We start from the raw sequence: 15,143 nt of genomic DNA, 5'->3' as shown, positions 1-15,143 counted from the left end.
AAAAAGTTAAAATAACAAAAGTGATAAAAAATAATTTTTACAATTTTAATTTGTTCAGTCATCTTTATATATAGAAGACTAAACAACATTGAATTTCTAACTAAATTAATTTATATTTATTGTATTCAATTTAAATAAGTAATAAATTATTTTATTTTATTTAGTCTATAAATTTACATATCATAAAAATCAAATCAATTAATTAATATTTCATAATCTTAAATCGTATGATACTTAAATATTTAACTAAATTAATTAGTTGATATAATTAATTCATCGTAATAAATTATATTTAATGAGTTAAAAAAATAAATTAAAAAATACTCTAAAAAGCATGACACGTCAGTTCTATCGTTAAGAAAAGAAATCTAATTTTTATATAATAAGATAGATTAGCATGTGTTTCGACCCTAAATGACATTTAATATGATTATTTTTTAAAAAAAAATCAGTTAATAACTTTTTAATTAAAAAATTAGTAAAATAATAAAATAAAAAATTAATGACTCTTAAATTAAAATAATAGAATTCACATACAATGTGAGTTACAAATTTAATAGTAATTAACTCCCCGTTTTAACATTTTATTAATTTTTTCCATTTTAAAAAATTCAATTTTTTTAGTTAGACTTTTTAACCGTTTTTGAAGAAGGCAGATTATTAAAAACATAAATGAGATACAAGTCTAGAAAGGGAGATGTCAATTGAGTTTTTTTAACCAAAAGGAGGACGGATGAAAGAAGCCTTCTTCCATTATTTTTATATATTTTTTAACCAAAATTTCTCTTACTTTATTGCATAAAATAATTACTCAACTCATACGAATTATGATTATCAAATACAAGAAAATTTAAAAACAAGAAATTAAACTAACTAATCAAGTATATTCCATTTCATTTTTTTATAAAAAACAAAGAGAATAAAAATGAACTATTGACTCTATGTTGAATAAAAAATAGTTGTTAACCTAAATAATAATAATAATAATAATAATAATAATAATAATAATAATAATAATAATAATAATAATAAGGTTTAATTACTCTGTTGGTTCTTATAGTTTTGTGAAATTTTCAATTAGGTCTTTATACTTTTTTTTCTTTTTAATTGAGTTCCTGTACCAATTTTTTTTTAATTAAGTCTCTCTTAGTAGTAATTGGCTTAATTTTATAGGGATCCAACTAAAAAAAATTGGTACAGAGACCTAAATAAAAGAAAAAAAAAAAGTATAAAGACCCAATTACAAAAAAAAAAAATTTTAGTGCAAGGATTCAATTAAAAGGAAAAAAAATATAGGGATCTAATTGAAAATTTCGCGAAACTATAGATACCAACAGGTTAATTAAACCTAATAATAATAACTGAAATTCTTGTTGACCATGCATTACATTGAATTAATTAAGCAAAGATCACTTTAGATACTTCAAGAAAATTTTAATAATTCAACTACGTAGTTTGAACTTGTTGTGAAGTAGTGAGATAGATGATGCTATGCCTCCACAACTTACGCTATAAAAGCATCATGAGTGAGGTGACACTATCACACACTACTATCACAAAATGGAAGAAGCAGATTTGAAGCTATATACACTTTGGTATAATCCCTATTCTATGAGTGTGGTATGGGCCCTTAAGTTGAAGGGTATAGCATTTGAGAACATTGAGGAAGATCGCTTCAACAAAGTCCTCAACTTCTACAATAATACAACCCTGTTTATAAGAAAGCACCAGTGCTTGTTCATATGGTGGAAAACCAATTTGTGAGTCCATGCTCATTCTTGAATACATTGATGAGTTATGGCCACATAATCCATTGGTCCCTCATGATCCTTATCAAAGGACTCAGGCAAGGTTTTGGGCTAAGTATGCTCATCAAATGGTAAGCCTTTTTATTAGAAGCTCGTATATATATATATATATATATATATATATATATATATATATATATATATATATATATATATATATATATATATATATATATTAATTCTATATTTATTTATTATTTTTCAGGTTGATAGTTCATTAGAGAGCCTTTGAACTAATTAATAAATTAACATTGTGTAGTATCCTAATAGTAATTCTCTATTTGCTAGTATTCTTATATTTGATTCAATTTGTGAATTAATATTGTTGTTGGGGTCAATGCCTTAAAGTTTGTTGCAGTAGTTGTGCCACTATTTTACATATACAGTGCTGATGATGAAGAGAAGAAAAAGGCCATAGAGAAGGTCCAAGAACAACTAAAAGTTGTTGAGGATCAATGCTTTTCTGATGAGAAGAATTTCTTTGGCGGAGACACTATTAATATGGTGGACTTAGCTTTTGGATCAGTTCTCAAATTTATCGAGGCTCTGGAAGAATTTAATGACTTGAAAGTTATAGAGCCTGGGAAATTCCATCACTTACATTCATGGTTTAATGATTTTAAGGATGTTCAAGTTATCAAAGAGAATCTCAATCCCAATGATCAAATGGTAGCTTATTTTAAGGTCGTCAAAGAAAAGGTGTAGCCATATGATGAATCACCTACGTACCAAATACTACCAATTATTAATTAATAAGAAGATGGATCCTTTCCTTTATATTTTTATATTTCGTTAGTTGCATTGTCATCTTCGTCTTCAGTATTATTGGAAATAATAAATGCTTATGTCGATGATTGTATTTGTCAATCATAATAATAAAAATAGGGTTGATTGTATTAATATCTGCTGTGTGATAATAAATCTAAGTTGATATATATTTTTGGAAAAATTATTCTAAAGGATCGTTAAAAAGATTTAATTATTAAAAAGAATTTTTAATATTAAAATTATTAAGAAGGACTAAATTTTTTTATAATATTTAAGAAGAAGAACCAAATTTTTTATAAAAAGATAAATATATTCTTAACTATTTTTTTATTTATTTTTTATAATCTTTAATATATGCTGCTGTTTGATTCTCAACGCTATATAGATATGTATGAATATTCACTTGAGATTAATTAGTTAATTAATTTTATAAAAATTACTCTAAAAATTGTTAGGGAGATTTAATTATTAAAATATTAATTTTTAACTATTTTTATTTATTTTTTATAATTTTTATATTAACAATTTTTATTTTTTCTAAAATTTTAGTAATTTTTATTATTTATTTATTTATTTGTTTTTTACTTTTATGATCTTTTATCTTTTTTTTTTTTGGTTAGATAAAGATCACAAAAATAAAAATATAAATAAAAATAAATAAATAATTAATAAAAATTACTAAAATTTTAAGAAAAATAAAATTTATCAACATAAAGATTATTAAAAATATATTTATCTTTTTATAAAAAGATTTGGTTCGTCTTCTTAAATATTATAAAAAAATTTGATCTTTCTTAATAATTTTAGTATTACATATCCTTTTTAATAATTAAATTTTTCTAACTATCCTTTACAATAATTTTCCCTTTCTTTGTTCACATACATGTATTTTGAGCTAAGTAAGTACGTAGTAGTTGAGATTTGTTATTTAATATTTATCTCCATTATATACGATCGTTTTTAAATTCTAAGAATATAACTTTGAAGAAATATTATACAAATAACTTATTGAGGGTGTGTAATTTTTATAATATTTTATAAAATAATACTATTATATACACTTTAAAAAGTATTAAAAAAAAATTCTTCCTACTTAAAAAAGTCACAGAAATACCAAATCAAACATTAGTTGTTGTTGTTTAAAAGGACGATGCCAGAAACATGTTTGACTAAAACATTTTCATTCTCTCTAATTAATCCACGTTTAATTTGTTAAATACGACACTGACACGGACACTGACACGGACAAGGGACACGATACGACACGGAACACGTCGACGTGAATTTTAAAATCTTACATGACACGGAGATACGCATACATATAAAATATAAAGTATTTTTTAGATAAACCGTAATGATATTTTAATATTTTATTGATATTAAAATATAAATTAATTTTTTAAATTATTTTTAATGTCTTATTTTAATTATATCAAGTATTTAAAATATTTTTTGTTTTAATAAATAATAATATATACTATATCTAAACTTATTTTAAGAATATATATTAAGAATAAGACCGGACACGCTGACACGTGATGATATTTAGGTGTGTCCAAGTGTATCCGGAGAAAAATTTTTTATTTTTTATTGAGACACAGTTTGGACACAGCAGACACGCGTGTCGAACGAGTGTCGGTGAGTGTCGTATCCGAAATGTGTCCGACATGTAGACACGGCAACTCAACAAAGTGTCCGTACTTCCTAGGTTAAATAATATAGTTTTTGAAAGACCAACAAGTACCTAGACAAAAGTCTATGCTAATAATGTTATATTAACATTAATCACCTCTAATAGTCTTAATGCTTAAATTATTCCAAAAATAATGATATCATATCAAACATCATTATCCCAAAAATTTTAAAAAGTTCATAAATAAAGACACGTAAACAGTGCGTTTATATCTTTAATGCCAAAAAACAGAAAGAAGGTTCAATAAATATTCTATTCATATAAAAAACTAAATAAATAAGTGTGAGAAAATCATACGGCCAAATTTTCTCTCGAACGTTTAATAATGCTTCATATAATATAATTTTGATGTGAAATGCTATAATTAATAAAGACTTAATGGTTAGGCAACAAACAATACATATAGCGCGTGTTTTGCTTTGGAAAAACACAAATAAGCCATAGTATCAAACAATGGCAGAGTTGAAGCTACATGGATTTTGGTATAGCCCCTTAACTTTGAGGGTGATATTGACCCTAAAGTTGAAGGGTATAACATATGAGTATATAGAAGAAGATCGCTTCAATAAGAGCCCTCAACTTCTTGAATACAACCCTGTGCATAAGTTGACTCCAGTGCTTGTTCATCATGGAAAATCCATTTGTGAGTCTATGATTATTGTTGAATACGTTGATGAGGTTTGGCCACAGAATCCTTTGGTTCCTCATGATCCCTATGATAGAGCTCAAGCAAGGTTTTGGGTTGCATATGCTGATCAAATGGTATGTTTATTATAAATTTAATTATTATATTAGCCTTTATAATTTTATCAAACTTTTAATTACATCCTTTCCAACTAGATTTTGTTAAAAAAAATAAACTTTTAATAGTATTGTATTTATATCATATTTTATCTATCAAACATCCTAGAATTGATATTTTTTTTTTTTGAAAACCACAACTAATAAAGATTAATTATAAATTTTTATCTAATATAAAGATTAATAATTACAAACTTTTAAACGGTAAAAATCTAATTAAAAATTTGATAAAACTATAAAAACTAACAAAATAGTTAAAATCTTTATTATAAACTCTATAATTATTTGTGTTTTTATAGCTTTTCCAACATGATATCATATATACTCAACTGGTAATTAAATTGGATTGGTCTAGTAGTTATATAGCTCACTAGCCCGCTTAAACAAGTGTCGGAAGTTTAAATTAGTTTTTAACCTATAAGATTGGGGGATATAGTGAGAAATGAAAAAAAAAAATATATACCCACCTGGTCTTATATATACTTGCAATATTCTTTGAATAAAAGTTCAAATTGATCTGATCCAAACATTTAATTTTATGAATGGTTACTTTAATCTATTGTTTTTATTTGCTAATCATTAGTTATTAAACTTTTCAAATTGTGAAACAAATCAATCTCTAAATTTACAAAAATTTATATTTTAATTTGTCTCCACTCTAAATTACCAAAAAATATCAAAAAATAATTAATATGTCTCACAATTAAAAAAAAATTAAGAATTAAGAATTAATAAACAAACATAATTGCCACAATCTCTATTAACAATATTAATATTCAAGTATATAATTGAAACATTTTTAAAAATTAAAGTTAAAATTAAAATAAACTAAACATTAAGAATATTTTAAAAAATTTCGAAATTCTTAAAGACAATTTGTAGTTTACCCTAGATTTATTACTCTCTCCTAAAAATTGTCTATAATGTTGGGTTCAATTTTTGAAGATTCCTGCCGTTAAGCCACTATTCCACATCATCACTGATGATGAAGTGCGAGAAAAAGCCATAGAGAGGGTCCAAAAACATCTCAAAGTTATTGATAATCAATGCCTTATTGATCAGAAGTTCTTTAATGGTGACCATATTAACATTGTGGACATAGCTTTGGGGTCAGTTATCAAATTTCTTGTAACCATAGAAGATTTGAATCAACTGAAGGTCATGGAAGCTCATAAATTCCCTCACCTATATTCACGGTTTAGTAATTTCAAGAATTCCCCAATTGTTAAAGAAAACATCCCAAATAGTGAGAAATTAATAGCTTGTATCAAGCTTATGAGAGAAAAAATGTATGCACATTCTTAAGAAAATATCTTTTATTATAGAGTGAATTTTGTCCTTTTTTTCAAATTGATAATGTCATTTCTGAATTAAAATATATTTATAACAAAATTTTTCAAATTAGAATGGCATTATATCAATTTAAAGTGACACTATTTTCTCTATTTATTATATTATGAGAAAGTCTAGGGGCTAGTAGATTTTGTGGTTTTTAGCCATCAATTAGTCATCAATGATGTTTTTAATGGTGAGAGATTGCATCTAATGGTGTAGAATCATTCAATTTCCTTTTGATGGTTAAGTGTTGGCCAGAATTTAACAAAAGTGCTGTCCCCTAACACTCCTCTTATATTATATATCAAATAAAGTAGTTATGTATCATTGTTATTTCTTGGTGTATCTTTTGAAATATTTCTATATATGTACTTTCTTTATTTTACCAAATATCAACTTTTTTTTTATGGCTTGCTCTTGGCATTCTTGAAAAAAAAAACAAATAACAAAATAACTTATATTTGATGTGAGTCATGTGACTATAGTTATAAGAACCGGTCGATTCAATTAAAAAAAATAGAGTGAACACCCAACCCGGTCCCTGTCCTTTTCCTCGATGGACATCACGGCCCTTGTCCAAAAAAAAGAGACATATCGGTCCCTGTCCCATACTTTTGTGGGACTTCCCGGTCCTTCCGTCATCTCCCCTGACCAAAACAGACGAAACTTGCCTACGTGTCAGTTAACGTTGCTGAGTTGGAGGTTAATAGTCTGTTAAGTTCCACGTGGCCATTGAGTAATGGACAGGGGTCGATTTGTCCCCCTTTGGTGACCTAAAACTACGTCGTTTTAGTGGTCATTAACGTTGCGTTTTGATTGAATAAGGGAACGTGATGTTGGGGTTTCCATATAAGCCCATTGTGTTGCTCTGATAATTACCAGAAAACCCTAGTAGAGCAAGAGTCATCCCCTTGTAGTGATCATTGACCTGTTGAAGTTGGAGCGACGTGCTGACAGTGTTGCTGACAAAGTTGCTGACTGACCTCCACATATTGGTGTTGACGGCGCTTGGTTGAAGCTTGGACGGAGATTGCACCGCGTTTGCGACGTGCCAGGTTAGTGTGGTCCTTCCATTGCCTTTTCAAATGTGTGTTGTCATTTTCAGTAAGTCCCCCATACTTTGGCATGTACATTGTTTCTGTGGTCCAGGAAGAATAGAAATAGTAAACAATGTCAGTGGAGTTAGAAAATGAATTAGGGTTTCTAATTTAAAAGTGAAATTGAAATGGAGTCAAATTTAATTTGTATGCTAGTTTCTGCTTTAATGTATGCATTATGTTATACTACAGATGTCTGAATATTTTGCTGTTCCCGTGTTTCATCACGGGGGGAAGTTTGTGAGAGACAGTGGGGGATATATGAGTTATGTGGATGGTAAAGTGAAGAGGTTCCCACCAATGGATTTGGATTATGTGAATTTTTTCGATTTGGTTGTTTTATTTAAAGAGTTGGGTTATGTTGAGTATAAGGAGATGTATTGGTATGACATATTGGCCTCTGACATGGAAGCTGGGCTTCATCCCATTAAGGGTGATCATGAGATTAATGAGATGAGGGAGAACAAACTCAAGAACAGGAACAGTGAGGAGTTTTACATTTATTTTGACCATCCTGTAGATATGCCAGAGGTGGTAGGTGATGGCTTGGCAGGTGAAAATGTTGGTTTGAGTGATTCTTCATCAAGTTCTGATGACGGATATGAAAGTGCCGAGGATGAGGCATGGAAACCACCTCCAGCTGGTTATGAGGAGGACTCTGACACTAGTTCTGATGAGAGAGTGCTTAAGAAGAAGACAGATAAGAAGTCTACTCCAAAAAAAGTAGTAACACAAAACAAGAAGAAAGGTAATGACAAAGACATATCCCCTAGTAGTGCTAAGAGGGTGGCCTCAAGGAAGTATTCTGGTGTGAGGAGAAAGCATATCTTGAAGGATGGAAAGTCTAATGGTGGGAGCAAGGATAAAAGTGGGCCTCATGCAGCTGATGCAGGCCCAAGTAAGGATCAAAGTAGTGACCCTGTAGATGGTGGGCTACATTATGGATCCAACATTGACCCAAATAATTTAGAAAATGATAGTGACTATGAAAGGCCCTATGAATACGAAAGTGAAGCCTTCAACAGTCCAATTTCTAGTGATGATGAGGGGAGGACAGCATTTGACTCATATAATGAAGACACTGAGTATGGTGAAGTGGAGTTTAAGGTTGGACAGATGTTTCCTACAATGGATGTATTCAAACAAGCTCTGAAAGACTATTTTGTTTATGAAGGTAAGGATGTTATATACATTAAGAATGAGAAGCAAAGAGTAAGGGCTGCATGTGCTGGAGAATCTTGTCCGTGGTTGATATTGACTTCTTGGAATAGTGCCAATAGGTGCTATCAAGTGAAAACTCTATTTAATGAGCATAACTGTGGAAGGGACTTTGGAAGCAACTTAGCTGACAGGGCCTGGGTTACATCCAAATTGGTTAAGAGGCTTCTAACACAGTCTGATATGAAGCCGAAACAGGCTATGGAACACATGGTTGAGGAATACAATGTCCATGTTAGTACAAAGATGATTAGCAGGGCATTGAAAGCTGCACGGGAGGTTGTATTAGGCAATGAGAGAGCTCAGTATGGGAAAATTCGGGATTACCTGATGGAGTTACATAGAAGTAACCCTGGTTCAACAGCACTGATGGAGGTTATTCCTCAGCCTGAATCTCTCCCTCTGTTTGATCGGTTGTACATATGCATGGAAGCCTGTAAGAAGGGGTTCAAAGAGGGGTGTAGGCCTTTAATTGGATTAGACGGATGCTTTTTAAAAGGGTATTATGGTGGACAACTGTTAAGTACAGTGGGTCAAGATGCCAACAACCACTTTTATGTGGTGGCTTTTGCAGTGGTACCGAATGAGTGCAAGGACACTTGGAAGTGGTTCCTGACTCTGTTGGCTGAAGACTTGGGAGCTGTTGGGCAACATGGGTGGAACTTTATCTCAGATCAACAAAAGGTAATATTTATTGACTTAATTTTCATTTATATGTACTTTTATTGACTTAGATTCGTTGTTAGAACTTCCAATTTTTGAGTATGAATTGGATTGGACTGTATTGAGAACAGGGGCTGGAGTTGGCAATGAAGGAGGTCATGCCTAACGCACATCATAGGAATTGTGTACTTCACATTTGGAAGAACTTCATCAAACACTTCAAGGATCAGCAGACAAAGCAGCTTGTATGGGAATGTGCTAGGCAGACAACTATCCAGGAATTTAAAGCCTCAATGGAGAAAATGAAAAATATCAATCAGGGAGCATGGGAATACCTACAAAGGTTTGATCCAGCTGTGTGGGCAAAAGCTTATTTCAGCCATGGACCGAAAGTAGACAACATCACAAACAATATGTGCGAGGTGTGGAACGCGAAAATAGTTGAGTATAGAGGAAGACCCATACTAACAATGATAGATGATCTGAGGTGTTATGTCATGAGGAAGATGACCCTACACAAGAAGAAATTAGAAAATCATACTGGAAAACTAGCCCCAGTTCAGCACAAAAGGTTGGAAGAATTCATCAAGCCTAAAGCAAGTAAGTGGAGAGCTATTTGGGCAGGTGATAGTGATAGAGTCCTCTTTGAGGTTCATAGGCAAGGACACAAGGTTGGGGTTAACCTTGCACAAAGGACCTGCACCTGCAACGTTTGGCAGTTAACTGGTATGGTCATGGTTAGTGTTAAAATATATTTGTGACTTTATCTTAATATGCATCTAACTGAGTACTATTTTCAGGCATGCCTTGTAGACATGCAGTAGCAGCGATGTACAAAATTGGTGTGAACCCTGAAGACTTTGTGCACACGTGGCTAACAATGGACTCAATCAGAGCTACTTACGCCCACACAATGAAGCCTGTAAATAGTGAGGAGTATTGGGAGCCCACTGATGCCCCAAGGCCATTGCCTCCACCAATTAAACGACCAGCACATCGACCAAAGGTAAAGAGAAGAATCGATCCAGTGGAAACTGAGATAAATCCCAACAAGGCAAAGAAAACATTTGAAGTCACTTGTAACAAATGTGGCCAGAAAGGACACTATTATAAAACATGCACCAATCCTGCAATGGATCCAAACTGGAAACCAATGACCAAAAAAGAAAGGAGGGCAAATGGAGCGAAGAAGAAGTCTAACTCAGTTGGAGCTGATGTCTCTAAGAACACAACCAATCTGCAGGTATGGAACTAAGTAGGGATCGATTTGTCTTTAAAGTTAAGTGGTTAGGGGTTTAAATGTCTCAATTTATTTTAGTCGGGGGTTTAGTTGGCTAAAAAAAATTTTGGTAATGTTCATTTGTTGTATATGATAGCAGGAAGGAGGACATGGAAACTGCAATGAGGCCACTAATGTGGCTGGAGTTGGTGTGAACCATAAGGTTGTTTTGTTAGTTTTATCCTAGTTGAATAGCCTTTGTTATATGTATTTAACTCTTGTTCGTGCTGTTGTTATCATTGTTAGGAAAAAGCTAAGAAAGATAAGAAGAAACTACCAAAAGGAGAGAAAAAAACAACTGCTGTAGCTCCAGAAGGTACACCTCAAGAGATTCCTTTGTCACAAAATGCACCACAATCAGAGGAGGTAAAGTTATCTTGTTAATACTTTAAAGCTAATTTACCTTTGCTTTCATAAATTATCTGGGACTATAACAAAAATTCTTTGTAGGTCCAACATGCTACAAATCCAACCAACATTCAACAAGGGTCATCTGATGTAGTCTTCACAACTCAATCCAATCCAACCCTAAGGTTAAAGAACCCTGTTATCAGGCCCCCACCTCCACCAACACCCAACATGTCAAGTTTCATGCCCACACCCCCACCAGCACCAAGGCCTACACTCTGGTTCAAATCTCAACTAGGACAAGGTCCAGCACTTACGTCCCATGCTTCGGCAAATCCTACTCATGGTCCAATAACTCCTTCGACAACTCCAACAAGTGGAGGTGGTGCAATATCAGCAGAAACAATGGCTGCTGCAAGCTTGGGAACTGCTTCAAGGATTTTCAAATTTGTACCCACTCCCGGGCTCAGGCGTCCAGGACTTAGGCCACCTAAGAAGATGTGAACTTGGAGTACTTTTTGTTGCTGTTTTGTATCTTGGCTACAAGCCTTTAGGACACATGTTTTGCTTCAAAAAAATTTCTATATTTTGCTACTTACTACTACTGGTTTTAGGCATAGGGCTTTTGGTTGAGATCCCTATATTTTGGTTATCTAACTCAGGGCCATGTTGCTGCCCATATTTTGTATAGCATCTTATGTGTTAAGTTGTTTCAACAACTATACTGTTCCTTAATTATCAATATATTAACATGGATCTTTCTTTGACTGTAGATACTTAGTTCTACTTAGCTAGGATGCATATTTGTTAAATTTATGTCATGATATATATGCCATTATCTATCAATATAGGGATGAGATTTAACATTCATCACAGGCCATGGTTCAAATTTTACAAATTCAACACAATAATCCCTGCTTCATTCATCATCAAAAGTGTTGTTCACAACTCAACTTAGTGAAATAACAAAATTCAGCTATGAAATTCTTACACACTTGTTCTAAACAAGCTTGCAATTACAACCCCACCCAGAAATGCTAACAAATTAAACCCATACCTAATACATCTACTTTCACCCATTTTCAGTTTGCAGTAATCTAACTGATCCTCCAAACCAATTAATCTTTCCTCCAACTCATTAACTTTGTTATCCACCACATAACCATGGCCTTCCAATCGATTCTGCTTCTGCTTTGATGCACCAAATGACACAGCCTTGTTACCATCCTCACCACATGAAGATACATAATCATCTAGCCATGCAAAGAAATTGCAATGCCATTTTCCAGTCTACAAAAAAGTTTAACATTTGTTATCATCTATGGAATAGAAATTAAAAACAAAAAATTAGCTAAACCCTCAAAAACTACCTTGAATTTTGGGCAGCGAAAGAATAATCTGTCTGGATTCTTCACCGTCCCTGACATGAACAATATTGCATGAGAACCACAATAACAAATTGGGGCAACCCATTTCTTCTTCCTCGGAGCTCCAGCACTCCCACCAGAATTTAGGCCCCAGCCTACATCGTCTCTGCTTCGTGGGTTTGATGATGAACAACGCTCTCCATTACCAATCATGGTCTCCTAGGGTTCGTATTTGGGTTGGGAGAAGAGTGAGAGATTAGCAATGTCGAATCAATTTCAAACCATTGTGTTTCAGTGAAGACTAAAAACGACCTCGTTTTTGGTTTCTAGAGTGGGACAAAACGACCCCTTACCATTTCCTAATAGCAACGTTAATGACCACTAAAACGACGTAGTTTTAGGTCACCAAAGGGGGACAAATCGACCCCTGTCCATTACTCAATGGCCACGTGGAACTTAACAGACTATTAACCTCCAACTCAGCAACGTTAACTGACACGTAGGCAAGTTTCGTCTGTTTTGGTCAGGGGAGATGACGGAAGGACCGGGAAGTCCCACAAAAGTATGGGACAGGGACCGATATGTCTCTTTTTTTTGGACAAGGGCCGTGATGTCCATCGAGGAAAAGGACAGGGACCGGGTTGGGTGTTCACTCAAAAAAATAAGTGAATCGGATTTATTACTAGCAGTTTTGTTTAAATGTCAAAAAAGAATGAGTAATCGAACCGATCAATGCGGTTAGAATTTGTTAAAAATCGTTTGGTTCCTCAAATTGAGTCATTGATTCGCACATGCCATCACCGGTGGATCAGCAAAATGCTAGAGCACCACCAGTTATTCAAAATAGAAGCAATGGGTTCAGACTTGAAAAAAGTTGGTAAAATAAAAAATTAAAAGTGCAATCCCTCTTAAATTAAAATAAGATTATGTTTGAATCAATGAATCATAGTTCAAATGGTCATAGTTGTAAAGTCAGACCGGATTGATCGGTTCGACTGAAAAATTGAATTTTCAATCGGTCCAATCTAATTTTTAAACCGTTTAAAGAATATATAGAATCGATTAAAACCAGTAAAAATTGGTTCAACCAAACTGTTCGAGAAAAAATTCTAAAATTGATAAAGTTGTAGTTCAAACATGAGTCTTCTTTGTTCTTGCATGCTCTCCTTGCCACTAAGCTATGTTGTTTCTTATTATTTTAAATGCTAATTATTAATTATATAGTAAAAACGTACAATAATTTTTTTAGATATTATTTTAATTTTATACTCACTTATATTTAAATTAATTATATTTTTTATTATTCATAATTATTAATATAAATGTAATTAAATGTGTATAAATAAAAAATATCAAATATTTTTATTAATTATAATATAATTATTTTTTTATGATTATATGATATTTATTAATATTATTTTTCAATAATTACATAGTATATAATAATATAATAAATATAAACTAATTAATTAGTTATTAAAACAAAAAATATTTACTTTAATATAAAAATAAAATTAAAAAATCTTTATTATAAAAAAATACTAGAATTTTATATACTTATTTAATAATAACTAGATTATAACTTGTTGATTGTAATTTGTTGAAATTAAACTTGGTTTTTTTTAAAATATTAGTGAAGATTATATATTTTAAATTTTAATTTTAGGTTTTGAACTATTTTATATTTTGAGTAAAGTATCGTTTTTGTCTCCAACGTTTGGGGTAAGTTACAAAGTTGTCCCTAACGCTTGAATCGTTCTATTTACGTCCCTAACATTTCAAAATTGACTCAATGATGTGTTGCCGTTAGGGATCTGTTAATAGAATTGACGGCGGGACAAAATTGAGACGATTTTGAAACGTTAAGGACTTAAATAGGACGAACACGTTGGGGACAAAAACGATATATAGAAATAAAATTTAATTTTATCCTTCAATAATGATATCAATTTTTTACAGTACATAGTTATTCAATTATTTTTTAATCACATATAAGTAAATTACACTTAATCACACTAATTTTATTCTAAATAAATTTATTTTTTATAATTTTACTCTTAAAAATTTTTACTTATCATAAAATATTTGTAAAATGACTAGTACATAAACTTGTGGGGAAAAATGATACATATACAATAAAATAATGTGATTCTAGTAATTTTACAAATATTTCATGATGAGTAAAAATCTTTAAGAGTAAAATTATAAAAAAAAATTATTTAGAATTGAAGTAATGTGATTAAATGTAATTTACTTAAATGTGATTAAAAAATAATTGAATAACTATGTACTGTAAAAGATTGATATTAGAGAATGATAAAATTAAAATTTATTTCTATGTATCGTTTTTGTCTCCAACGTTTTTGTCCTATTTAAGTCCCTAACGTTTCAAAATCGTCTCAATTTTGTCTCGCCATCAATTCTGTTAACAAATTCCTAATGGCAGGACAACATTAAGTCAATTTTGAAATGTTAGAGACTTAAATAGGACGATTCAAACGTTAGGGACAACTTTGAGACTTACCCCAAACGTTGGAGACAAAAACGATACTTCACTCTTATATTTTTTATTTACGTAGAACCGATTCTGTCGGTTCAATCAGTAACTCATCGGTTGAACTAATAAATCAGTAAATCAGTAGTCTGACTGGTTCGATTGTCGATTTCGTTCTGACAACTATGCAAATGACATAGTCTATTCATATTCGCCTAGAGGTCACGGATTCGAGCCTCACTCCTAACTTTGAAAAAAAATAGTGAAATTCA

At 31.4% G+C, this 15,143-nt stretch overlaps 2 protein-coding genes and 1 pseudogene across 3 annotated transcripts; all 3 read left to right on the top strand.

The window, feature by feature from the left end:
- The first annotated feature begins 1,560 nt into the window (after positions 1–1,560).
- LOC107616070 (putative glutathione S-transferase) lies at positions 1,561–2,513 on the top strand (annotated as a pseudogene).
- A 2,169-nt stretch (positions 2,514–4,682) lies between these two features.
- Positions 4,683–6,390, top strand: LOC148546468 (putative glutathione S-transferase). Its single transcript, XM_088500132.1, has 2 exons — positions 4,683–5,031; positions 6,016–6,390. The coding sequence occupies exons 1-2, from the start codon at positions 4,723–4,725 to the stop codon at positions 6,373–6,375; spliced, it is 669 nt and encodes a 222-aa protein (XP_088356258.1). The 5' UTR covers positions 4,683–4,722; the 3' UTR covers positions 6,376–6,390.
- Positions 6,391–7,651: 1,261 nt separating this feature from the next.
- Positions 7,652–11,759, top strand: LOC107616071 (uncharacterized). 2 transcript variants are annotated; one of them, XM_088500131.1, is made up of 6 exons: positions 7,652–9,404; positions 9,515–10,109; positions 10,184–10,626; positions 10,763–10,825; positions 10,909–11,028; positions 11,113–11,759. In XM_088500131.1, the coding sequence occupies exons 1-6, from the start codon at positions 7,674–7,676 to the stop codon at positions 11,512–11,514; spliced, it is 3,354 nt and encodes a 1,117-aa protein (XP_088356257.1). In that variant the 5' UTR covers positions 7,652–7,673; the 3' UTR covers positions 11,515–11,759. The 2 variants fall into 2 exon arrangements, with proteins under 2 accessions (XP_088356257.1, XP_088356256.1); XM_088500130.1 differs by having other exon boundaries at positions 10,760–10,825.
- The last annotated feature ends 3,384 nt before the right edge of the window (positions 11,760–15,143 follow it).

The sequence above is a fragment of the Arachis ipaensis genome, chromosome B9 (genome assembly GCF_059453495.1).
Source record: "Arachis ipaensis isolate K30076 ecotype BB chromosome B9, ASM5945349v1, whole genome shotgun sequence".
NCBI lineage: Eukaryota > Viridiplantae > Streptophyta > Magnoliopsida > Fabales > Fabaceae > Arachis > Arachis ipaensis.
The sequence above is the reverse complement of the archived record's forward strand: the minus strand, read 5'-3'. Positions and strand labels throughout refer to the sequence as shown.